Source organism: Dermacentor silvarum, chromosome 5, assembly GCF_013339745.2.
Source record: "Dermacentor silvarum isolate Dsil-2018 chromosome 5, BIME_Dsil_1.4, whole genome shotgun sequence".
In the NCBI taxonomy this organism is placed as follows: domain Eukaryota; kingdom Metazoa; phylum Arthropoda; class Arachnida; order Ixodida; family Ixodidae; genus Dermacentor; species Dermacentor silvarum.
Genome location: NC_051158.1, coordinates 71,591,970 through 71,616,952, shown reverse-complemented (window position 1 = coordinate 71,616,952; position 24,983 = coordinate 71,591,970). Strand labels below are relative to the sequence as shown.

Genomic DNA, 24,983 nt, shown 5'->3' with positions numbered 1-24,983 from the left:
TTATTTATTTATGTAATACATACTGCTAGCCTTATATATAAGGCTGTAACAGGGTCGGGAATTACTTGAAATACTTTTGATTGGGCGCCTGAAAAAATAACATTTTGTTGCACATCACGCTTATCATGCGCCCCGGGGCATCTTCACCATATGCAAACTCGGTGTAACGAAAAGTTCTCTCTGGGCATCAGGAAACAGTTGATAACAGCCGTAGGACGCATTCGAAAGCTTACTCAAGAAGCTTTTTTTTTTTTTTTTACAAAAGCTCTAGGTAATTTTTTGACACTCTCGACACTTTGCGCTTGCATTACACGCTTATAAACCTGCGAGACATTTGTATAAGTAGTTTTCTTACAAAGGGTGTAATTTAACTATTCACTTCAAACGTTTCATACACGGAATTTGTATCAGGATCTCCATTATTTACAAATACTGTAGAATTCTTGCCACCTTTAATTCTTACCCAGGGCAGCGGGAAAACTGTATAGGCTTTCATAAAACGCTTTCTAACAGGCCGAAAATTGACGTGTAGCCATTTTCATCCAGCCCCGAATTAACCAACGCACTTTAATATTTTCCTACATTTCCACCCATCCTCCATTCCCTCTAAACACAAACTTGGTGAATAATGGTCTCAAGAAATCGTGGAAGCCGGGATATCACGTTTTTGAGTGCCTCTACTCGCACAGAAATCTCGACTGCAAAGTATGCAAGCAGAAGAAAAGTTTATGAAAGGAAAAGTGTCAGCCACCCACCGGAAGCACGAAGGTATACATAAATGCACACGACAATGAATCAGCAGAATTGAATTTAAATTAACGCTCCCGCTGCCAACATCTTTGTCGTGTCTGTTTTTTTTTTTTTTTTTTTTTTTTTTTTTAGAAACAAGCGTAAAGCATGGACTCCTGCTTACTGTGACGGCCGATGCTGTGCTGTCTGGAAGAGAACATATTAGAATCACGTTAAGTTCATAGGATACATTCGTTTTGCTGCCATAATTAGGGCAATGGAAAGCAAACCGAAACTGTTTATTAAATGCCGTCATGCAAAACTGCCATGCGGAGAAATCAGTTGACCACACATGCCAGGCTCTGTATTCCTTCATATAAGATTTATTGATAAGCTTTTTTTTTAATTCGTGCTTGTTTAAGGCAGTTTTAAGAGGCACATTAAAAAAAGCGGGACAGAGCTGATACACACACAACTGAATTTGCACTCACGAGAAGGAGCTTCTAAATGTACAAATGGAAAGTTATGAACGTCGCAAGCACGGTCTACCTAGCTCAACTTTTTCTCATCGGCTACTTATGTTGTTTAACCATCGCTTTCGGGCTCCCTAGCGATGCTCTGACTGTGCATAACACATTCTGATCTATAACAACTGCTTACTACTGCTGTGTATTCAAGCAAGAGAAAAGAAAGTTTATTTCACAGAAAGCTCTCAGCAAGGAAAGTCCGTAAGCACATTGAAAGGGAAGCGCGAATGATTATTCTCTTCTTCGGAAAACTTTTCACTCTTAAACGTTCGCGCAAGCCTTATCTACGTTGCCCAGACAATGCGCGCGTCATGAAATAGTTATTATCAACCACGCCGCAAAAGACTGAGTGCGTCATCACATGCGTCCATCAAGTCTCACATGATGCAAAATAACGTCTTCATGCGCTACAAGATCAGCAGCCGAATTCATTAAGTTTTTCATTCGTGGATGTTTTAGTCATTGCGTGATTTCATTCACTATCATGTAGAGTACCAGAATTGATTGGGACAGACTTGCTCTTACGAACAATTTTACAGCAAGAACTTTCTTTGTGTAAATATACCTACTCCAGTGTGACAATGCAGTGTAACTATCTCTTCAGTATTGGTATGGGCTGGCACCTGTTCTTGTGAACATTCTTGGTGTAAGAACGTCTCCCTCCATACGAGTCCTGAATTCCACACATTGCACGTTCCAAGTCAAATGCGCACTACGGTGAGGCTTAAGGGATGGACTTACAAGAAGTTCTTACGCTACAATCACCCGTAAGAACTAATTTCAGGGAATGCTGAGGCTGGAGATAATAGCGAGGGTGGCTGACCAATGGCAACGAGCAATTACGAACGAAAAACTGTGTTCATTCAGGCTCAAAACTTCACCTGCATTGCCTGTAAAACGTAGTGGCCAGTGTTCATCAATTTGAGACTAATTGACCTTCACCTCTCGACTGGCGTTAACGCCGGGTGTGGGTTGTAATAGGCACCCAATCTTTCTGCTTAGCACTAGCCTGTAGCAGCTCCACTGGACAAGGTTTAGAACTGGCGGTCATTTTCAGCTGTAAATTCTGCCGTGTTAACAGCTCGTTCTAAATCCTCATCGAACTCGCAAATCGACGACGATCTCTATTCTGAAATAACATTCGGCATAAAAGTTAGAAAAGAAGTTAAGAATGCTCTTTCATGACTTTCAATGCGCTGTAATCTCGCGATGCCTTTTGCGTCAAACAATATTGTTCAATTCATTTGGTTGTTGGTATTTAACTTTGCCACCCACTGCGTTGCCTGAGCAACGATGGGGTTCTACAGCTGAGCACGGGGTCATGCGTTTGATTTCTTGTCACTCTGACTGTACACGGAGGAGTAAGAATTAGAACACATCAGTGTACCAAGCTTTCGCTGCACGTTGAAGCATCCCCAGTGGTGAAAATTAATCTCAAGCCCTGCACGATACGGCATCTCTAGTAGTCTTCTGCTCCTCTGCGACCTTTGAAAACATCAACAAACAACCAACCAGTCAAGCATATATGTATTCTGTTTGTCAACTCCACTAAATGTGTATTTTTCTTAACGCATTCTGTACTACCTTCGCTCTTTCAGATCCGCCACTCTACGCTCTACAACAGTGTGCAAATTTTTCTTAGTTCTTTCTCTGGCGCCATAACGCTGCTAGTAAGCGAACTCAATCATCACTTTTGTTTTGCTAAAATAGTTTGTCAGAAGAACATTTTATCGACAAAAATACCTGTCTCTACTTTTTTCAGTATCCCTAAATTGATCATGTTCCATGTCGGCCGAGCTCACTGAATATTCCAAAATTAAAGCTCAGTTTTTTTCGCCTACATTGTGAATACTGACGCATAAGTTGCTCAAAATTGAACGGTAAAATTCCCTAAGGTGCACCGACGCATTTTAGTTAGCGAAAACAAATATTTCAGGATACTTACCTGTTACACTCCTTGGCTTGTCTACTGCGACACAAAGAGAGGTAAAATAAAAGAATTTAGCGAATGAAGCAGTCAATACTGTTCGTCGAGAAGAAAATATGGATTGCATATGTGATTGAAAAGAAAACCAAAGCAATGTCCTTGTACGTCTTTGCGAAAGAACAACGTGGCACTGCAAGTGTTAGCAAGCGATACGACCAATACAGTAAAGGATGGAGGGGCGAGTTAGTTGGTTCACATTCATCTTCGGTACATTTAAAGTGCAAGAAAAGCCTTGTCCTATACTTTTTCTGTATTTCTTTATTTTGCGGTGCTCTAAACGTTCCCAAGATCATGAATGGGACTGGCTAACGCTCACAGCGATAACTTACGAATACGTGTACATCAAAATCCCATAAGGCGTTTGGTGGGCAGCCGTCTTCGAAGCTCAGCGGGTACAGAACATCGCACGCGTGTCCTGCGGGACACGCGTGCGACTCGCGTGCGACTCCTACCGGCATGTAAGGATTATTTTCCGTTGAATTATTTTTCCTATTAAAAAGGATAAGAAGCCTACCTTAAGCATTTATCAATTATACAGTTCAGCTTCGTGTGTATCTACAGGTGAAGCTGTATATGCGTGTGTGTGCGCACACACACACACACATTTCACACAATGTGCAGGGTGTGAAATACTCCCTTCCTTCTCCTCTTTCAATCCCCTTTCCCCCTTCCCCGCTGCAGGATAGCCTACCGGGTTCAGCCTGGTTAACCTCCCTGCCTTTCCCTTATGACTTCTCTATCTCTCAGACAAAGTGCATGTAGTCAATAGTCGATAACAGATAACTCCCTAAACGTTTTACAGCGTAAGCTGTTATGGGCTCGTTCCAACAGTCGTTTCGGTTTGCGATGGTGTCCGCCGCCACCGCCGTGTAACCGCTATCGTCGGAAATGCGAAAAAAAGTACCCGGTCTCCGCCGGGATCGAGCCCAGGCCCTCTGCGTGGGAGCCGGATAGTTTGCCACTTCACCACGCAAGCGCTTGCTATCAGGCAGCAGAAAAATTCCCTATAAACGTGCCCTAGGCAGGCACGCAGGCGCAGATCACCCGAGCCTCGGTCAGTATGGTGGCGCCATCTAGTTAAGGTGACTGCAAACGCAGTGTGCCTGACATGTAAGTTGCAGTTGTAAGGCTTGATCGGGCTCAGCAGACTGCTGTGCAGAGAGTATTACAAGCCGCAGCTCGCCGTCGACGCCGGGCGGACAGTTCACGTCGTTCTCGCCAAAACGAGGCGCAGCGACTTTGCCGCGAAGGCCCTGTTTGCATGGTGCCGAAATTGGAGCTACTCTTGAGCCACTCCACCAGCTTAGGGCCCATTCACACTTGCGACTAGGCGAGGTCGCGCGACCAAGTTGGTCGCAAAGCGACCAGTCGCAAGTAGTCGCAAATGGTCGCTTTTCTCGAAATGCGACCGCTTCGGGCCAGTCGCTCACTGCTCAACTTTTCAGTCGCGCGACCACAGTCGCAGAACAGCTGAACCAATCAGATGCGAAGGAACAGGACGTCCGTATACGCAGACGCTTATTTTACGCGGCGATGACATTTCAAGCAGACGTGAACGGCATATCGTGATACATTTCGGTTTAGCGACTCGTCGGTCGCATTTGTAAGTGTGAACATCGTTCGTCTTGAGTATAGTTTTCTGGTCGCCAGTCGCAATTGGTCGCGCGACCTCGCCTAGTCGCAAGTGTGAATGGGCCCTTACGCTGTGACTGCGATGCGTGTGCCGCACAGACCTGTGACTTTTTTTAAGCCATAGCACGAAACTACCCTGGTAATCGCCAGTCGCTGACTTGTCTTTACTCGACAATAAACGAAGCAATCTGTCATTATGCTTACGAATATACAACATCCGTACGCCGATATCCAAACGTCTCCGTTTTACAATATGAGATTCTACGAAAACCCTTCCAGCGTCATTGGAGGACGAAATAATAACAAGCCGTACGCGCTGAGCTTTCCACAGTAAACAGGAACACCATTTGATGCAGCTTAACGAGCGGACAGAGACACAGAGAATAAGCTTTATTCAAGAACCCCGGTCCGGAGTAAGCAAGTTGAGATTTGTGTTGACGCACCGCAACACAAGAAGAGGGTCGCGCTCGAACGCGTCAGCAAGAATATTATCAAACATTGGTTTGATAGGTTGGCTAGCGTTGGAGTGGTCAAAACTCGGCGTCCAACACACAGACTAACATCTCCTAGCGTTGGGAAAGTCGTTTCCTTTTCTTCGTAGCCCTAGCGGTTGGCGTTGGCGGTACTGGGGCGATGAATAAATGTCGCAGCCTAACTTACCCGGTTCGCGGTGTTTACGTGAGGGTGGATCTAAGAGAAGAAAACTGCTTTATTTTTATTATTTTTCCTTAGGTATAAGCTGCCGTAATATGGGTTCTTTTTGTCGATAAAAAACAAAATATTTGTGGTTAAACGAACTGGAAAGACGAAGGAAAAGGCCGAATTTCTTTTCAAGCAGCCTATACTAGCTTTCTTGGACTTTCAACCTGGCCAGGGAAGACACACTAGATGCTTTTTTTGTCCGACAATTTGCTCTTGCGTGAAAATTTGGGGCTTGGTATGTGCGTCTATGTCACGGCATCTTCAAGAAAATTTTGGTATTTGCCCTTCAATTGCACTAAGCCAACGCTCCGAAGTATGCAGCAGTCATACATCAAATCACGTTAAAATATAAAAAAGGCCAGTAAATGAGGGAAATGTAGAAAGCAAACAAAAAGACATTGAAAAGACGCAAATACAAGTGACCACAAAAGAGTACAATGAAAACGGACATTTTCTTGCGCTAGCCATCGAAATACTTACTCTGTTGCCGGTCAAGCAGAATAATCTCATCTTTATTCTCCAGTATCACATTCTAAACATGTTTATGAAGGTACATCTATCATGATGGCGAAATTGACTGCTAACACTGCACAACAATGGTCATGCGCGGGTAACCTTTACTCAGAGTAAGCAAAATTATATTATTTTTCAATAACACGTGACACCGGGTTGCTCTTACTTCTTTGGTGGTAACTGCGTGGGTGGAGCCAATGCTGTTATTTTTTTTAGATTTCGCATAAATCTTTGCCATCTCATTTCTGGAACGATCGCAAAACATTCTCCTTCTGCCTAGCTGGGCTTGGATACTGTATTTTGAATAATCTCTTGAAACGGTGACTTTCAATATCTCTTTTATAATAGACACGGGAGCAGAAAGTTTTTTTATACAAATTCCACGGTACATAATGTATCGTAAAGCACTGACTGTTAATATGAATGTAGTGCCTACACGCTTTGCAGTAAAAGTAAAACGGTGCCTTTGTATCTGACTTTTCCATAGTCGCAGCAAATGTTGCTCAGTGATACTTTCGTACCATACTTGCTGCTTTCTGCAGAACTTCTTCATACCGGACTTGCGCAAACTAATGACAACACTGATTTACAGTTAGTCGCGGGTGAATTAAAATAATGATAAAAAACGAGAGCTGAAAGCTTACCCATGCTTTCAAAAATCGGATGAAGACCACAAATAAGAATGGCCTGCAACTCCTGGCGGTGATTAGGTCCTAGTCAGTTTGTCAAAGATGCGCCACCCAGCCGGGAACGTTTTCTCACGCACTTGAGTGAAAAACAAAACTCGAAATGCTTAAAGCCTCGATGGCACACAACCCGTCCAAGGTGCCCTCGTCTTCTTCTGCCACTATCTTGTCAAATGCCTCAGTACCGATGAACCGAAAAAGAAGAAAATCACGGGCTGTCTTGCTACCCCCCGAATATCATGTATTATGGCCAATCTCTCTCTTTCTTTTCATTCTAACATACCAATTCCAAATTTTCGTTTCAGGTATCTTACAGTTCTTATTTTACTCTGAAATAGGTCCCGTTATTCATCCGTCCTCCGCATCGTGTATATACCCCTAACACAAAGGCTCTAAATGCGAGGTCTGTTAGAAAGGTATCCGACTTTATTATTATTTTTTTTTTGCGAACACCTGATGGATATGAAACAAGCGCGCTTGCATCAGCCGACTTTGAAGCTTCGTGCGCATGCGCGAATTTCTTCGCGCCTGCCGATAGCGTCAGTCGCTTGAGTAAGGAAGTGCGCAGTGCTGTCGTCGGTTTTCTTACTGCAAGGAAAATGGCGGAGCGACTGGAGCAGCGCTACTGAATCAAATTTTGCCAGAAACTGAGCGACAGCCAAGTGGAAACCATTCGGAAGATTCAGACGGCGATGTTCATCATCAACATCAGCCTATACTTATGTCCTCTGCAGGACGAAGGCCTACCCCTGCGATGTCCAATTACCCCTGTCTTGCGCTAGCGTATTCCACCTTGCGCCTGCAAATTTCCTAACTTCATCACCTCACCTAGTTTTCTGCAGTCCTCAACTGCGCTTACCTTCTCTTGGTAGCCATTCTGTATCTCTAATGGTTCACCGGTTATCTACCCCGCGCATTAAATGGCCTGCCCAGCTCCCACTTTTGTTAACGTCAACTAGAATATCCGTTATGCCCATCTGTTCTCTGATCCACACTGCTCTCTTCCTGTCTAATAACGTTAGGCCTAACATTTTTTTGTTCCATCGCTCTTTCTGCGGTCCTCAACTTGCTCTCCAGCTGCTTTGTTAAACTCCAAGTTTCTGCCCCATATGCTAGCACCGGTATAATGCAATGATTGTACACTTTTCTTTTCAACGACAGCGGTAAGCTCCCAGTCAGGATTTGGTAATGCCTGCCGTATGCACTCCAACCCAATTTTATTCTTCTGTAAACTTCTTTCTGATAATCAAGGTCCCCTGTAGCAATTGACTTTGATAAACGTGCTCCTTTAAAGGCTCTAGAGGCTGAGTGGCATCCTGAATTCTTGTTTCCTTGTCTTCTGCATATTCATTTTAACCCCATTCTTGATCTTTCTCCTAAAGGTCCCCAAGCATTTGTTGTAGTTCGTCCCCATGGTTGCTGAATAGGACAATGACATCTGCAAACCGAAGGTTGCTGACATATTTGCCATTGATCATCACTCCTAAGTCACCCCAGTCTAAGAGCTTGAATACTTATTCTAAGCATGCAGTGAAAAGCATTCGAGAGATTGATTCTGTCTCTTTGCCTGACCCCTTTCTTGATAGGTAACTTGCTACTTTTCTTGCAGACAACCAAGGTAGCTGTGGAATCCTTGTATATATAGATATTTGCAAAGATATTCACGTATGCTTCCTGTACTCCGTGATTACGCAATAACTCTATGACTGCTGGTATCTCTGGTAAATGAAATGTCTTTTCATAATCTATGAAAGCCATTAGAGAGGCTCATTGTACTCCACAAATTTCTCGATTACCTGATTGATGATAGGGATATGTTCCATCGTAGAATATTTCTTCCTGAAGCGCACCTGTTCTCTTGGTTGATTGAAGTGTTGCCCTGTTCTATTCAAAATTATCTTAGTAAATATTTGTTACAATACTGAAAGCAAGCTAATGGGTCTATAATTCTTCAATTTTTAAACGTCTCCCCTCTTATGGAATAGTATATTGTTCGCGTTCTTCCAGCTCTCTGGTACACTTGAAGTCATGAGGCATTGCGTATAAAGGGCCGCAAGCTTTTCAAGCATGATATATCCTCCATGTTTGATTAAATTGACTGTTATTCCATCTTTCGGAGCACCTTTTCGCCTGGTCATATCTTGCAAGGCCCTTTTGACTTCATCGCTAGTTATAGAAGGAGCCTCTGTACCATGTTCATCACTTCTTCGAATGAAAGTAGCTTACCTGCTCTGGTCACTGTACAGGTGAGTATAGAATTTTTCCGCTGCTTTTACTGTCTCAGCGAAATTTGCAGATGATATTACCCTGCTCATCTTTCAGTACACACATATTGCCTTGTGGAACTCCGCCCTATCGCTTGTTGGCCCCTAAAGCGGCGAAGCCACTTTTGTGCTTCTTGAGGACGACGGGCTTGTGTCAACGTCTGTGACTATTCGTTCAATAACACACGCGTCAGCTAACTCACCGCTAATTTTCTTCTTTCCTTCCCTCCTTTCTCTCCCTGTCATCTTTGTGTTCCCCTTTCCCATTCCCTCGGTATCGGGTAGCCAACCGGACGTTATTCTGGTTAACCTTGTGGGAATCCTCGGGTCTCACGACCGCCGCACGCGCAGCGAACATCGCGTCAGGTGCATGCGCGCCAAGAAGAGTTGGGAGAGAGGAAACTTTCCTTCCGTGGGCGGCAATCGCAAGCGCTATCAGCGCCACCGGGTGGGTCACGTGAGACCCCGCTGACGTCGCCCGGGTCTCTTTGGTACCCAGCAAGCGGCGATAACGGAAGTCTCCGCCACCGCGCCCGTATTCCCGCACGTGGTTAGTTAACCGCGTTTTTGCCGCGGCAAACGCCGTGGCCGCCCGTTGTCCCGAGTTAGTAAGTCGGAAGCCCTTCCTTACCTAGCGTATTATTCTCTTCGAGGGAACCCTCAGCGATATCAACTATAGCTAGCTGGCCTGCTCGAAGTGTTAGTTGTAGTCGTAATAAATGCTTTCCGAGTGTACACGTGGTTGTCGTCTATTGTTTCCTCGAGCTTTTACCGGACCGCGGTTGATGCGCAGGCATGCGCCAACCGCGGGCTCAGTGTGTCGAGGCAGAGGGCCGTGGGCAATCCCCCCATATCCCGACAACCTCCCTGCCTTCTGCCTTTCTCTTTCCTCCTCCCATCTTGTCTTGTCCTATGCCAAGCTTTCTTCACACTGATTTCATGCTCTGTCCATATTTTACTGCTTCCTAGTGTTTTCCACGTTATAATTTCCAATATCCCTTACTTTCTTCTTGTTGATCAGTTTTTGCAGTTGAGCGAATTCTATCTCTAATCTCTTGAGTTTGACACTTTCATGTTTAGACGTTTCCGTATCATGTCCGTTGTTTACATGGGAGAGCTTGCCTGCTGGATGCCTTGGTGCCCTACCTCACACTTCAATTTGTTGCTTTTGAGATATGCCTAGTTACGGTTTCATTCATTACCTCTATGTTGTCTTCATCTTCTTGTTCTAAAGCTGCATATTTGTTTGCGAGCACCAGCCCGAATTGGTGTGCTTTTACCGTTACTGCGTCTAGGTTGGCCTGTTTCTTCTTGACTAATTTTATTCTTTCTCTTTTCAAATTGATAGAAATCCTAGACCTTCTTGAATGAATACCTTCTTCAGGGATCGCCGCAAAAGGAAGTGGACGTGGAAAAGTTCTAATGGAGAACCAAGGAACTCAGCATAGTGCAGGATGTAGAAGTGTTGGGTAGGGTAAAGTGCAGTGACCATTGGTTAGTGAGGTCTAGGAAAATGGTACAAATAAGGTAATCAAAATACTAGACAACAAGACTAAGGTTATAAGTAACTGCTAAAACTTCGAGGGGTCACGTTCCAACACTATATTGTCACGTAAACTATTCCATTCTTCAATTGATATAGGCAAAAAGTATTATTAAGCCGTAGATACGCTGCAGACTTAGAGAATGGAACAAACTGGATGAAGTACAATTGGGCGGCAGAAAAATCGTACTGCGTAAATATAGAAAGTTGTAGTAGAACTTTTTAAAAAATTATACCTCCCTTCCACTCTGTGAAGATGGTCTAACAGCGGCAAAGCTGTGTTAGTTACACTGAGTGTTACGAGTGTTGCATGTGCATGTGTTGCGCGTGATGCAATTTCGTAAACACAAGTAAACACATATCTACAACACGAACTTATATTGCAATGAAACGTTGCGAGGCAAGGAGCAGCGACTTCCGACGCTACTCAACGACTGTCCAATTTTGTGGCCGAAACCTGCTGAGTTGCCGCCAGAGGCATCGGCTGCAATCATGTACACCGCGCACGTTCAGCGCGAACGCGGGGAAACGCGGATGGCGTCGGCCGGAGCTCTGCGCGTTGCGCGTTATCCGAAAGGGGGCGCCGCACAGAAACACCTTCTCTTATACATATTGCCTCTCCTCCTCCCACCAGCGCGCGCCCTCTCATTGGTCGCCTCCCCCAGCGCGCCCCTCCTCCTCCACAGGTCACGTGACCTGCCCTCCCGCGACGCAGCTAACATCCTCTCCTTGTTACGTGACCGGCGTCACACCGGTGGACGGACGGCGCAGCCTCAACCTCCGCTGTTAGAAACATAGGTGGGATATTTTGTGATGGTGCTCATAGTAAGTGGTTCATGTGGAAAGGGGAAATGTTGACGCTATCTTCTGCAGCCCTTGAGGGAGCACGACTCAGCGCCAACGGGAAGGGGTAAGTGGGGGAGAAAGGAGGATAGGGTGGAGTCGCCATGGCTGGGCGAAGCAAAACCGGCAGGCTGTGGCGGCACGTATCAGGCCGGGATGGAAGGCCTTGGTGTGCCGCAGAGACTGCAGGGGGTGTTGTTCCGGACCTGTTAGGCCCGGGGTGGGATGGGAGGGCGCGAGGCCGTCCCGCTCGAATGGATGGATGTCGGGGGATTATTTAATGTTAGTAGCAGCTAGTCAGTACAGTTGCAACCCTATTGAACAAAGTGATGACTACGCTAGAATTATTATTGCGATAGCAATTATATAGACACTCCAAAGCAGATTTCTGCCGTCGGCGTCGCCGTCGCCGTAAAGGTTCCGTATGATGTCAATGGAGACGAAATCGTCGCCGCGCGCCGAACGCTGTATGTGCGAGTGAAAGGGGGCGAGCGAAGCGCGCTTTCACGGAGAGCAAACGCACGGCGGAGAACAAACGCGCGTTCTGCGCCGTGCTCCCTTAAGGGCTGCAGAAGTAGGCGTCTCCTTCCTCCTTTACAATCACCATATATGTAGAGCAAACGCGCCTTCTTCCGACGCGCGAAAGGCCGTGGGGGGAGGGGAGGGGGAGGGATGGGCGGCGACGTTTAGCTGCGACACCAAGTGCCTATTTATGCCAGAGGCTCCGGGAACAGTCACCAACGCCGCACGCATTTTGTGCGAACGCGGGCAAAACGCCGACGGCGTCGACAACAGTTCTGCGTGTTGCCGGTGCTGCTGCATGTCCAAGTTTATACAGCTGATAAAGCTACTATCATTACTCCGTATAGCTCTCTACAAATTTGCTATCGCAATTGATGCTTCGCCTTTCAGGTGAAACTGCGACAACTTTTTCGTTAAATCAGGAAGTTCGTAAAACCCTGATAAAAGCCATCTATTGTACCACATGTACAGCTGACTTGCACAGCCGACAGGAATATTCCGATTTTGCGAAAATCTTATGCCAAACACGAAAGGCATCTCCGATGCCGTTCGGTGGTCGCGGGATGCGCCTTCTGTTGGGGCGTTCCTTCGACGACTAAAAAACCACCGTTCTCTGAGGGCTCATGCTCTTGACGTTGGTTCATGGAGGCTCATGCGCTTCAGACAGATAAGCAGTAAATGAGTTGATAGGGAATGATGAGGGGTTATATGGTTCTCATCAAGGTTGATAATGGCTCGACGCGGATGGATAAGGTACCAATGAGCGATAAAAGCTTATAATGGTAGGAACAGTTTTTATAAGGTTAATAAGTACCGATAAGGGTTGATAAGGGTCGCATCAAGTTAGATAAGGGTTGGTAAGGGTCGGATCAAGTTCGATCAGGTTGATAAGGACCGATAAAAGTTGATGAGGGTACGCATCATGTCCAATAAAAGTGATAAGGACAGATAACGGTTGGTAATGATCAGATCAAGCTCGATAAGGTTGATAACAACCGATAAGAGATGAAAAGGGTTTATACCAGTCGGATAAAGTTTCTTAACAGTGATATCGACACTAGGCTGCGTGAATATGAGGAAGTGGCACCGTGCTTACGCATACTTAGAGACCTCCCAGAGGAGCTTCTACGTGATTTTTTAACTCCCTTGGCTCCGTTGAGGCGCTAGCCAGCGTTGTGGCAGTCTAAGCCAATAAGAAGTTTCGCTGTGACAAACGCCACCGGCTTTTTCTCTCAATGGGCCATTTGACGCTTTCGCATGAATATTCAAGGTGAGGTGGCACAAAAAGGTGAAGAAAGTTTTAAGAAAGGTTTTATCGTCGATTAACCAGTATGCGTGTGTCCTGCTGCGGGTGTTTGCATGCCACTGCCTGCTGCATGCCGCAGTTTCAAGGCTGGATGGAGCGAGAAATTTCGTAAGATGTCTGAAAGAATAAATTGTGCAATTATTTAATCGTTTATTAGTCTATTACAGTTGCCGCCCAAGCAGGCATTATGATAATTATGAACAGTATGATTGAAAGGTTTATTACGCCGAACACAAAATTCCCATGTCTCTCATTCGCGTGTCTCATCTGATCCACGTGTCTGCTTACGGCATGTTCATTTTTTACTTTAAGAAAATATATTTATGAATCACGTACAGATGTTCCAGAATGCATTGGGTAAAGGGAAAACTATGGTTACATTAACGTAAAACAAGTGTTATGCAACAAGGTAAGACAAAACGCATCAACGTAACAAAAGCTTTATTGGCACATTGTAATAGCTTGCAAGATCATACAGTCAGTACAAAAAGTACACTGAAACGAAAACTACAATTATAGCAGGAAGTACGCATGGTAAGATACTAGTAAATATTAGACGAAAATTGTCGCATTACCTGCAGAGTAGCCGTACAACGTGGCAATTTCCATATCAATTGCTCAATCGCAAAAAAATAAAAGAAAAAAGGAAGAAAGACAAAGAAACAACAATGGGCACTTCACTTTATTGTAATTTTTTCCTAATTTTATGTATAGGCCCTCTCAAAATTTCTGTTAGCATTTGGTTGTCTATTCATGTTGAATGTCTGCCTTTACCCCCCTTTGGTATTTTGTTAGACTGCACTTTTCAAACAACCCAATGTGGCCAATCCCCCCTGTGGGTAGGAGCCATGTGTGGAGGCAACAACTTTGCCATCTACTATAACCTACAAGTTCAGAAACAGTGAATGGTGTTTGTATCCACACGTGATTTCTTTAAAAGAACATATTATTAAACATTACTACAAAATCAATGGATAATAATATATAAATGTACTGGAATAAATAAAGGCACTAGACAACTAGATGATTGAGAGGTGAAAATATTCGGAGGCAGAGGTCATACATTTTCGGGGATATATCCTGTGAAAATTTTCCGCAACATGTGATAAGAGAGGCAATGCTCACATTGACACCTCGTGCGGTCTACCTTATATGGCTGCCTTCGCGTGCGCCGGAGCCGTCGGCTAATAGCACCATCCAGGAACAGCTGGGTGCGCGCTACATTACAATTTTTAGGTGGGGCGCGCGCCGAATGGGACGGCCGAAGCAAAACCTGCCAGCGCGCACAATCACGGAGATCATGTCTAAAAAGGCCACCGGCGGAGCGCTGAGCGCGCTAGGTGGTCGTGCGAGACAGGCCACCGGCACACCACAGAAAACGAGGTGAATATGCCAAGGGAGCTTCACTTTAACACTTGACTTTCTTGTCACCGTGGTTCATTAAAAGTGAAAAACTGAGCAGCGCTTTTTCGGGTTCATGGCGGTTCCGTTGCCGCACTTGAAGGCATTGGCGAACTCCGGGTAGTTGGAAAACGCTGTGTTGAGCCTGATCCTGGCGGGAGGCCACGGTGCCTGCGCCAAGACACGGGCAGTGTCCTCGTGCCGCTCGCATAAGGTCTGGCCATACATGAGGAAAAACAGCTGGTCGGCATCTACGTTGGGAAGGTTGGCCAGCGACATCTGCAGCTTCTTGTAGTTGATGAATTCGATCTTGCGTAAGTGCAGCGACATCTTGAAGACCCTGTGCAACACGGGCACGATGGCATTGTCCGCAGCTACCATCCTCAAGACCCTGTGTCCGTTGATCTTTGTCTTGTTCACTGCCTGAAGACACGGAGGCAAGACAAATAAATCAAATTTTAACGGAACTAATCTCACCTTGATTGTCGACGTTAAACGTTTGTTTAATGCTGTCCACTCCTGTGCACAAATTTCGGCAATTTTTTAAGCTATTTTAGTGCTTTCGAGAAGTCCTTATGCATAGTGTCAACTTCAGTGGTCAACAGACATTTTCAATGGCCGCCTTTAAAGGCGTCACCAACCACGTTTTCACCAACTCGGCTTCATAGATGGCAGCCTCTTGTTCCGGCGGGTAAGTCCCGTTCACCCCCGCACTTTTAGTAGTTACTCTCGTGACATTGATGTTTGGTTCATTTAATTGCCTGCATGGGACAGAAGAAATCTTCGGCGACAAGATCTGTAAACGCACTTAGTGACGCCAAGTTATTTCTTGAGAACAGGTTTTTAATATGTATGCTGTAGTGGACACCATTCATGACACGAACATGACACCATTCATGACGAGCCTGGAGGCATTTCCTGCGTAGTGTCATCATCGCTGCATCTACATTCAACTGCAATGTTCCTAATATGTTCTCATATTTTCATGCAATCACATCTTGCTGATTATATTATTAAGTGAGACAGGAAGAAACAATTGAATGAGTTACGAACAGCTCCTGCCGCAGCAAAACGAAGGCCGCCTGTCAAAGCAAGTGCAGTGGCCGCAGACGTGCGTCAACGCCGGTCATTTTTTCCCGTCAGAACGAATGCACCACAAAAACATGCCAAATAACGGTCGGCAAGTGCAAAGTAACACATAAATGCACGACAACCAAGGAGTATACCTAAGAGCACTGGGTACATCGGGCAAATCCCCTCCTCGGTCGACCTCCCGCCCGATATTTCTCAGTATCGGAATACTTGACATAGAGTGACGTGCGACGACACACGCCTGCCCAGCCACCCCGCGTTCCCCAGTAGTCTTCCGCATCGGTACGAGAAATGGCGCTATAGTGCTCCGATTCTAGCGCCACCTGACGGCGTGGATATTCGGGCGCCAGCGGAGCAGGCTTCCGCCTCTTTGGCTTGGGGTCACCTGCGCACGCGGACGCCTCGCGCGCCCGGCAGCAAATTTCGCGGAACCATCCCGCGATAGGCTTCAGAGCGGGGCACCGGCATGAACGAACACGATCGTGCGAATGCGCCACCGTTCGTGTAACAGTACACGCGAACGATTAGGCGTTGGTGTCCGGCATGGTGTGCACATATATTCGCTCGACGTCCTGTCGCGGTGAGTTAACTTCCTCGATTTCTCAGCACCCATCGGCATGTTCAAATAGTATTTATTCGACTGGCTATATTGGCGCCTAGAAGGTGCAATAAAGGCAGATCTGGTTTGTTTCCACTACTGTGTGGTCGTTCCTTTAATTGTCCCAAGAGCAGTTTTGAGACCACACACATGACAAGGTCATGAGGACAATGTGATGACCAGTGCCTGAAGAAGATGGCGGGATGGCGGCAGTATGACGCCGACGATGAGATGAAGATAATCAGATAACGAAGCTGGAATTAAGACGATGGTAGGACTGCGACGGCATCACCGCGGCGGCATGACAACGAATGCATATAAAAATTTTTAATTACGGGGTTCTAGGAGCCGAAACCACGATCTCATTATGAGGCACGCCGTAGGGGGATACTCAGGAATAATTCGGATCACCTGGGGTTTCATTAACGTGTACATAAATTTAAGTACACGGGTGTTTTCGCGTTTCGTCCCAATCGAAATGCGGCCGCGATGGCCGGGATTTTATCCCGCGACCTCGTCGACCTCGATCAACACCATATAGCTACTAAACAACCACGGCGGGTAACGAATGCGTGACGACGAATTATAATGATGCATTGATAACAATGACAATACTGGGCACGAGGCCAATGTAGTGATGACGAGCGAATGCAAGCGATGGAGTTTCGGTGAGAGTATGATGACGTAACCATCACGTGACGACGAGGGCATGACGATAATCGGGTGACAAAGATGAAAGGGCGACGATGGAACAATTTCAATGTATATGCATCATGTATAAAGTACCACGACGAAGGCGCGATGATGACAGCAGTACGACCCGAGCGTGACAATGATACCGCGACTACAATAGGATGACGACGACGGCATCATGAGAGTCGGGTGACGTGGCTGGGATGACCACCGTGCAAAGACCATGACGGCATCATGACCACGAGGGCATCATGACCCCGAGGGCGTACGTTATGGCCCAAGCTAGTTGACAACCAAGAACAATAAATCGGAATAATAGGCGATGGCGTCATGACGACGGCAGGACGACAGTCGCATAACGAAGCGGGAATGACGACGATTGAAATATAAAGACAGCATAACGGCCCCCAGGACATACCTAGTGACCCAAGCTAGTGGCCCACTTGGACCAATGCGTCGAATTAAGAGGACAGATAGAAAATAAAGAAACCACTCAACTCACGCTGACTGTCGACAGTGTTACAACTGTCCATCCAGGACCGTCGAGGTATCGTAGGCCTAGCGATCTGGACCTTAACCAGCAGGGCAGAGACGCGATACGATCGACGTAACGTGTAACAAGGCACTTTTAATTACCTCGCTACAGAGTATTCCCGACGGAGATTTACTCACACTCCAGTTTGCGCAGAATGCTGAAGTCCGTTGAAGGTGCGCCTTTTACAGCGTCTTCGGAAATCGCTCATTCAGGAGAAGCAAAGAGTGAACGTTCTCCGCACTTCCGGCCGTCGCTCGGTACATGGCAGTGAGTTCAACCGATTTTCTAACCCCCACTGGCCAGCAGAGGGAAAGGCACTGACGAGCACACAGACACTGCCGGCATCTTCCGCGCCGAGAAGGAGGAGGAGGAAATGCGCACACGAAACTTAACTGTCTCGCTCACTGAAGGCAGACAGCACTAGCAAGATCACTCAGTCATCAGTCATGAGGGCGTCGCGCACGCCAGAATGCGCGCGAGGAGGACAGAATGCGCGCGCAAAGGTTGACGTCTTTTCGTCGTTACAGCCTCCTAGGCGTTCTTCAATGGTTGCGGGTGGATCGGCGTACATGAAACGTCTGGGCTTTCGGCATGGCTTTGGCAGCGTGACACAAACTGGTCATCACACAAGCCAGACATAACAACGGTAATGCGATTAGCATTCGGCCAATGCAGAGACGCACCGTATTGCTGAAGTCACGCCTATTGAAAATCGGTAGGGGTCGTTCTGAGACTCCCGTTGCTTTGACTATATGCGACATACTCTGTCTCCGGTATTCGCCTATTTTGGTGTGAGTACGGCCGACTTTGGCTTGCCAAAGTCGGCCATGAGCATTGCTGCATGACAACTGTATGACGACGACGAAGTGACAACGATGGAATGACGCAGCAGTAATGGCGTCGATGGAACGACAAAGGAGGCATGACATTGAGATGACGATTGGGAAATTATGACGATGTTATAACGATGACAGCGGGACCGCGACTGCATGGAAGCAGTGGTATGAAGAGAAATGTATGACGACAACCAATGACAAAGCTAGATTGACGACGACGGCATAACAACAAAGGCATGACAGCAATTGTACGACGAAGGCGTGACAACGTTGACATCATCATTAGCAATTTTTTCTATATATATTTTTGCGCACTGCAGGACGAAGGCATCTCCCTGCGATCTCCATCTCTTGCGCAAACTGATTCCATCTTGCGTCTGCAAATTTCCAAACTTCATCACCCCACCTATAGTTTTCTACTGTCCTCAACTGCGCTTACCTTCTCTTGGTAGCCATTCTGTATCTCTAATGGCTCACCGGTTATCTGCGCCGCACATTAAATGGCCTGCCCTGCCCAGCTCCCACATCTTTTATTAATGTCAACTAGAATATCCGCTATGCCCGTCTGCTCTCTGATCCACACCGCCCTCTTCCTGTCTCTTAACGTCACGCCTAACATTGTTCGTTCCATCCCTCCTTGTGCGGTTCTTAACTTGTTCTCAAGCTTCTTCGTTAACTTGCAAGTTTCTGCCCCCTATGTTAACACCGGTAGAATGAAGTGATTGTATACTTTTCTTTTCAACAACAGTGGTAAGCTCCCAGTAAGGATTTGGCAATGCCTGCCGTATACATTCCAACCCAATTTTATTCTTCTGTAAATTTCCTTCTCATGATCAGGGTCCTCTGTGAGTAATCTAGATAAACCTACTCATTTACATACTCTAAAGGGTGACTGGCGATCCTGAAATCTTGATCCCTTGCCAGGCTATTGAACATCTCTGTCTTCTGCATATTAATCTTCAACCCCACTCTTACACTTTCTCATTTAGGGTCCTCAATCATTTGTTGTATTTCCTCCCCATTATTGCTGAACAGGACAATATCATCTGCAAACCGACGGTTGCTGACGTATTCGCCGTTGATCCTTTCTCCTAAGCCTTCCCAATCTAAGAGCTTGAATACTTCTTCTAAGCAGGCAATGAATAGCATTGAAGAGATTCTGTCTCCTGAATAAACAATACTAAGTAATCCCCGACCTCTCGGCGGATCGTTGTTGGAACGGTCGGCGGTGGCGGTTGCCTGCTCGCTCCCGATTCAAAAGACACTTAATGGCGACGTGCCTGTGGCAGTCCCTGGTACTCGCAAAGCAGACTGCTCGCTGCAAAAGGTCTATAGCCTACTTCATGGAGACTTTCTTTTCATATTAACTGTCCTGAGGTCTGTACGCACTGTATATCTAACATCATATACAATAGAGCTCAATGCTACCTGTTTAAATCTGCTGTGAACACTTCAGTTTCAAGATGTACCTGGGACCCGTTTCGCGCTTTAGCGCCCTTTCTTGCTCCCCATTGCGTAACTGATGGTAATACTTTACAGATTTAGCGTTTAAAGGGAAACTAAAAAGACAATTATTTCAGGAGCTGTGTTAGTGACATGCCCTTCTGGAATACTAAAAATGCACTTTTATCTCGAGAAAATGTTTGCTAAGACATAAAAGGCAAAATAGAGAGATGGTCCAAACCATCTCTCTTGGTTTGGCCTTGAACTTTCCGCGCCATCTTGCCATGACATCATGGATATTGACGGCGTTCTGCAAGTGCCTATTCAATTTCTTATTGACAGAAAGTGGCTCAAATCTGGGTTTAGAGGCGCCAAAGGCTAAACTGAGGCACATTCAACAGCTTTTACAAAGATACAACGCCCCAAATGCGAAGTAATAATTTAAAGTCTGTGGCGTCACCCTAGCGCACCAACGTTAAGGTTACGTCGCGAAATTAAAAAAAAAACGGAGCGTAGGCATTTTTTTTCTCAGCTAATGATCAAACTATTACCATTGAATTAACTAAAATAAATTTCCTCCAAAGTAAATTGTTTTGTGGGTCTTTTAGTGTCAATTCAATAGGCGTCGTTACCCGTGAAGCAAATTATTTGAGCGTCAGCAGAGATGGGATACAATCTATTCACATTTATCTTTATTTTACATTGGTTGAGTGGCATTAGGTTATATTAAAATTTAATACAGTGTTCATTTTTTTTTGACGTAATTCAACAAAAGTACAGGACCTAAAGACGCACAACAAAGACGGGATCCGGAGTCGCTACAACTTAAAAATATACACCTCGTAGAAAAATTTTCACACATTAAGTAAGCAGCACAAGAAACACTTCGCGTAAAGACAGGGGTCATCTGAGTAGTTTGGAGTCATTAGAATGATTTTACCGATTATCAAGTTGTTTTTCGGCCGCTTAGTGGCATTCGCGCATTCTAACGAAGCGTGCCTAATATTGTACGTGTCCGTTATGAATCTACTCAATGTAAATTTTAGGTATTGTGCATACTGTAGATAATTAAATATATATGTACACTAGATGCATAGACTCTGTAAATCTGCTTCAAACAGGACCCCAAGAAGTACTTCCAATAAATTGACTTATTTGCTCTACTTAAAGTCCTTCTGCAGCAGAAAACGCTGCGCTATATGGCGTTGTGTTCATTACCTTTGATGCGTACTGCTTCTCAAGGCAAGCGATTGCGGTTGCATTGTTGTGGCCATCGTGAGTCGAGCCAGCCGATGAGAACAGCGCCCTCTCATGGAACGCCATGTAAAAGAATCGCATCATGGCGCCCCCGAGACTCGCGGACTCCAGGAAGAACTCCTTGTCCTCCTTATGCTTCAGGTGGCTTATAGAGATGGGAACTAGAAGCGTGCTCGTGTCCGGGTCGAAGTCCCAGCGAACGTTCAGATGGTTTTCCTGGATTTTGCCTCCGGAGGCGACCACCACTCGCAGCCAAGGCTGTGTCATGGATACCATGCCCTTTACGTAACTGCGGGCGATTTCCTTGGTCGGTGTGATCGCAATGCTGCTGTAGTAGCTGTCGACGTCCTTCATTACCATGAAGTACTTGACTTTAGTGTCACTCAAGGCCTCATCAATCGCGATTTTGGCTTTGGAAGTAGGCTGGGCCGATGTGATGACGTGCCTGTGATTGCAAAAACGAGGGAAACCAGCTCAGCTTGGTAACGTTACACATGATGTGCTGATCTGCTAGTACATGGTGAGAAAACTGGCAAGGTGCAAGCGCAATATAAACTGAAAAAATGAAAAAGTTCATTCTTGTGTGTATGAACCTTCAAATTTCAAAGCCAAGGCAATTTTTGTAGCGTGATCAGAGTGTCAGTGACCGAACATGCGAATCGTTACAGGAAAAATGAAGCGACCGCATAAACGCTGCGTCCTTTAGCTAAAGATGTGAACGCGAGCTCGCCGTGTTCTGAAATATCCACTATAATGGTAGTGAAAACGTGCGAACGCCCAAGATAAAGAAAGTGCAATGTTCAAGCTAGCCTACCATAGACGAACGCAGCAAGTAAGACGCTAGGGTTGCAGTAGGCCTCTTGCGCTGCTTTCGCTCGACTTTCGGAAACCGCCAGCCAATGGAAGTGCTAGTGAACTTGGGAAAATAAAGGGAATATATAATGGTACGTCGCAAGAAAACTCCGCGCAGACTAGTGAGAGAGGATTCGCAAGCTCAATTTAAGTTTGGTAAATGTATCGAGCTCAAGCGCATGTTGTTCCTGCCTTCGTCCCTTCAATCACGGATTATGATACACTGTTTATAAACACATGAAACTTACATAATTTTATGACAAGGTATTGCAGACTCCATTAAGAGAAAGGTCAAGATGGTAGAATGACTCTTTCTGCATTTTATGATGAGTCATCACAATTACAGAGTGATTAGGTATCTAATTATTGTGCACTCAGTAATGATACGTTTCTTCATAAAAAAGAATTGAATCACTAGCGCGAATTACTTGCACAAGTTAATTATTGGCTGCAAGCATTACTAGAAAGAATAAATTTTTTTCGCGATTGCCACAGAGATGTCCTACGTCACACCTCTCGTCAAACTCTGTAGTGTCTTCTCCAAAGCGATCGTCAGTAGTGATACATTTTCCTCGGAAGAAAATGAGGGTACTTGAGGTAAGAGGAACGTTCAATTTGCCCTAAGCTTCATTTCTATGGCATTTCCTTGCCAAAACTACACAGAAGTGGCAAAAGTAAGTCGCGTCCACAAATGCGTACACCATGACTGAAGGGGTTAGTTATCCAAGCAACGCGACGTTCTGCAGGGTTCTAATAAAGACGATAAACACAGCCTCACTTGTAGGAGCCCTTCATGGTGACCAGATTCCGATGAACGCCAAAGGCCACCGCCAGAAGGTACGTTTCGTTGAACTCCTTTAGGAAGGCGTACCTGTAGAGGTTGTACGTGGCCAGTGTGCAAAGCTTTTCGATATCTTTCTTCTTAGGGTTGTCCGCCAGCTTCCGGAATGGAATCAGTGCCATAGCAGCCCTGAGTTTGAGAAACGAGCGCACATCGTTCCTCGAAACCTTGCCGAATACATTTACTAGATGTCTCACGTACTCCGGAGACTTCACAATGACGCAGGAGTCCGCCTTCACTGAAAATGCCCCGCTGAGGAATTTCCTCAAGTATGAAGTCCAGTCAAATGCTGCGCTACCCTCACCAACCTCCGAGGCGGGCATGTCACCGTATTCATTGAGGTGGTTGTACTGCTCACCACGCGGACCGGAGTACTTCTGGAGTTCAGACTCCACCTTGGCTGCAGAGCCGATGAGGTCAGTGATGTCATCACTAATTTTTCCTTTGTGCCCGAGTAGGTCGGCCGCAAAATGTTGGAAGGACGTCGAAAACGCGTGTGGCACTTGGAAGATGCGATCAGCCCCGTTTCCATGGGGTCTCGATAGGAGCACACATGCTTTGTGGGACGCCTCGAGTACGGCCACGTGAATCACGGGAAAGATTTCGAGGACTCTCGAGAACGTTGCCAACATGTTCTCGACAGCCTCCAAGTCTCCGTCCAGTTCCAAGTACTTCCAAGTGTCCTCGAGCTGGGACCTCCAGGAAGACAGGTCAGTGCGACTTGACTGGCAAGCGGCAAAGAACCGCGTGATCTTTTTCGAAATAGCAGTTCTCCGGGAGAAGCCGGGGTCTTCGTAATTTTGTATCACGTCACGAACTTCGCGCAGATACTGCGTCACGGCGTGGTCATAGACGTTAGTATGCAAGTGGTTGTTGTGGCAGACGTACTCGTAGAAATCGGCACACGGGTTCAAGGACCAGGCGACGTTCTTTCTCAGGTCTTCGCCGACATCCCGACACGCGCTCGAATCACACTTATAGTCAAGCGGCAAATGTCTCGTCTTCCAAGATGTCTCCCAAGGGTCATCGAACAGTGATCCGATGTTCAGCATGGATGGCAGGGGCTCAGATCGCTGTCGGCTGTGGGGAGAAATAGCGGCGGAAACGACGACGGCCGAGGAACTCATGACGAAAACGGCCGTGACGATGAGGCCCCGTCGGGACATTAGGCAGGAGGCTGGCGTAATTCCTGTGAATCGCGTGGCATGACCAGCGCCCAAATCCTTGGTCCGCGACATCCGTTGAGGCATCCTGCGCCCTATCTTTCCGACTTGTTTGCTTGTTTGTTTCTTTTGAACAGTAGCTCATACCCACTATGGGCTTTAGCCGAGAATCGGGCAAGTTAACAAATTGATTAAACGAGTCTCAAGATAAGCACTATTGAAAAATGTTGAATACATAAAAGATAATGAAGTCAGATAGATATTTAGCAATTTAGCACGGAAATCGCCCTGCTTCAATTGCATACCTCACAACGCGGGACCAACATCCCCATGATAATGTCCCAGAGAAGAGGCTCCCAAATATAGAATATCAGGAATCGCTATAATCAATCCAACACCATGAAATTGTCCTTCTAAAGTGTGATTTCCTAATGATAAAAAACGACGACATGAAAGGAACAATTTTTCTATTGTCTCATGCTCACCAAAAGATCAGCACACGGAGTAGGGCGCGAGACCAGATCAATACAGATAATCCTTTGATGTAGGTATTCGACATCAAAATTTGGTAAACAGGACTTCAACTTTCATATTACGACAGGAGTTTCTGCACCAAGAAAATTATAGGTGTCGGTGATCGGTTAAATTTTGTTTGCTTTGCTTTGCTTTGCTTTTCTTTGCTTTGCTTTGCTTTGTTTTGCTTTGCAAGCAAAGCAAGCAAGCAAAGCAAATCGTGAACTACCGTGAACCAACCACTAACTGGGCGAGACCGCCCAGGGTCGGGTCACGAGCTGAGTTTACTTTTTTGACAGAAAAAAGGCGAAAGAGAGGGTGGCACGCAGAGTATGGTTCCAAGGCCAACTCTCCCTGCAACTCTCACAGCACTGAAAGACATTGCACTAAACACGTACACAACTACATAAATAACGCGTATTTTCTATTTCGGCCCCCATGACATAATGAAATTACTTGTCAGCTGACTTGCACGCAACGAATTACATGTTAATAATTACCCGGG

At 46.0% G+C, this 24,983-nt stretch overlaps 1 protein-coding gene across 1 annotated transcript; it reads right to left on the bottom strand.

Annotated features, from left to right (window-relative positions):
* Nucleotides 1–14,694: 14,694 nt before the first annotated feature.
* LOC119454167 (neprilysin-1) lies at nucleotides 14,695–24,052 on the bottom strand. The gene is made up of 3 exons (XM_037716161.2): nucleotides 22,740–24,052; nucleotides 21,071–21,554; nucleotides 14,695–15,078 (listed from the first exon to the last, which is right to left on the bottom strand). The coding sequence occupies exons 1-3, from the start codon at nucleotides 24,050–24,052 to the stop codon at nucleotides 14,695–14,697; spliced, it is 2,181 nt and encodes a 726-aa protein (XP_037572089.1).
* Between the last annotated feature and the right edge of the window lie 931 nt (nucleotides 24,053–24,983).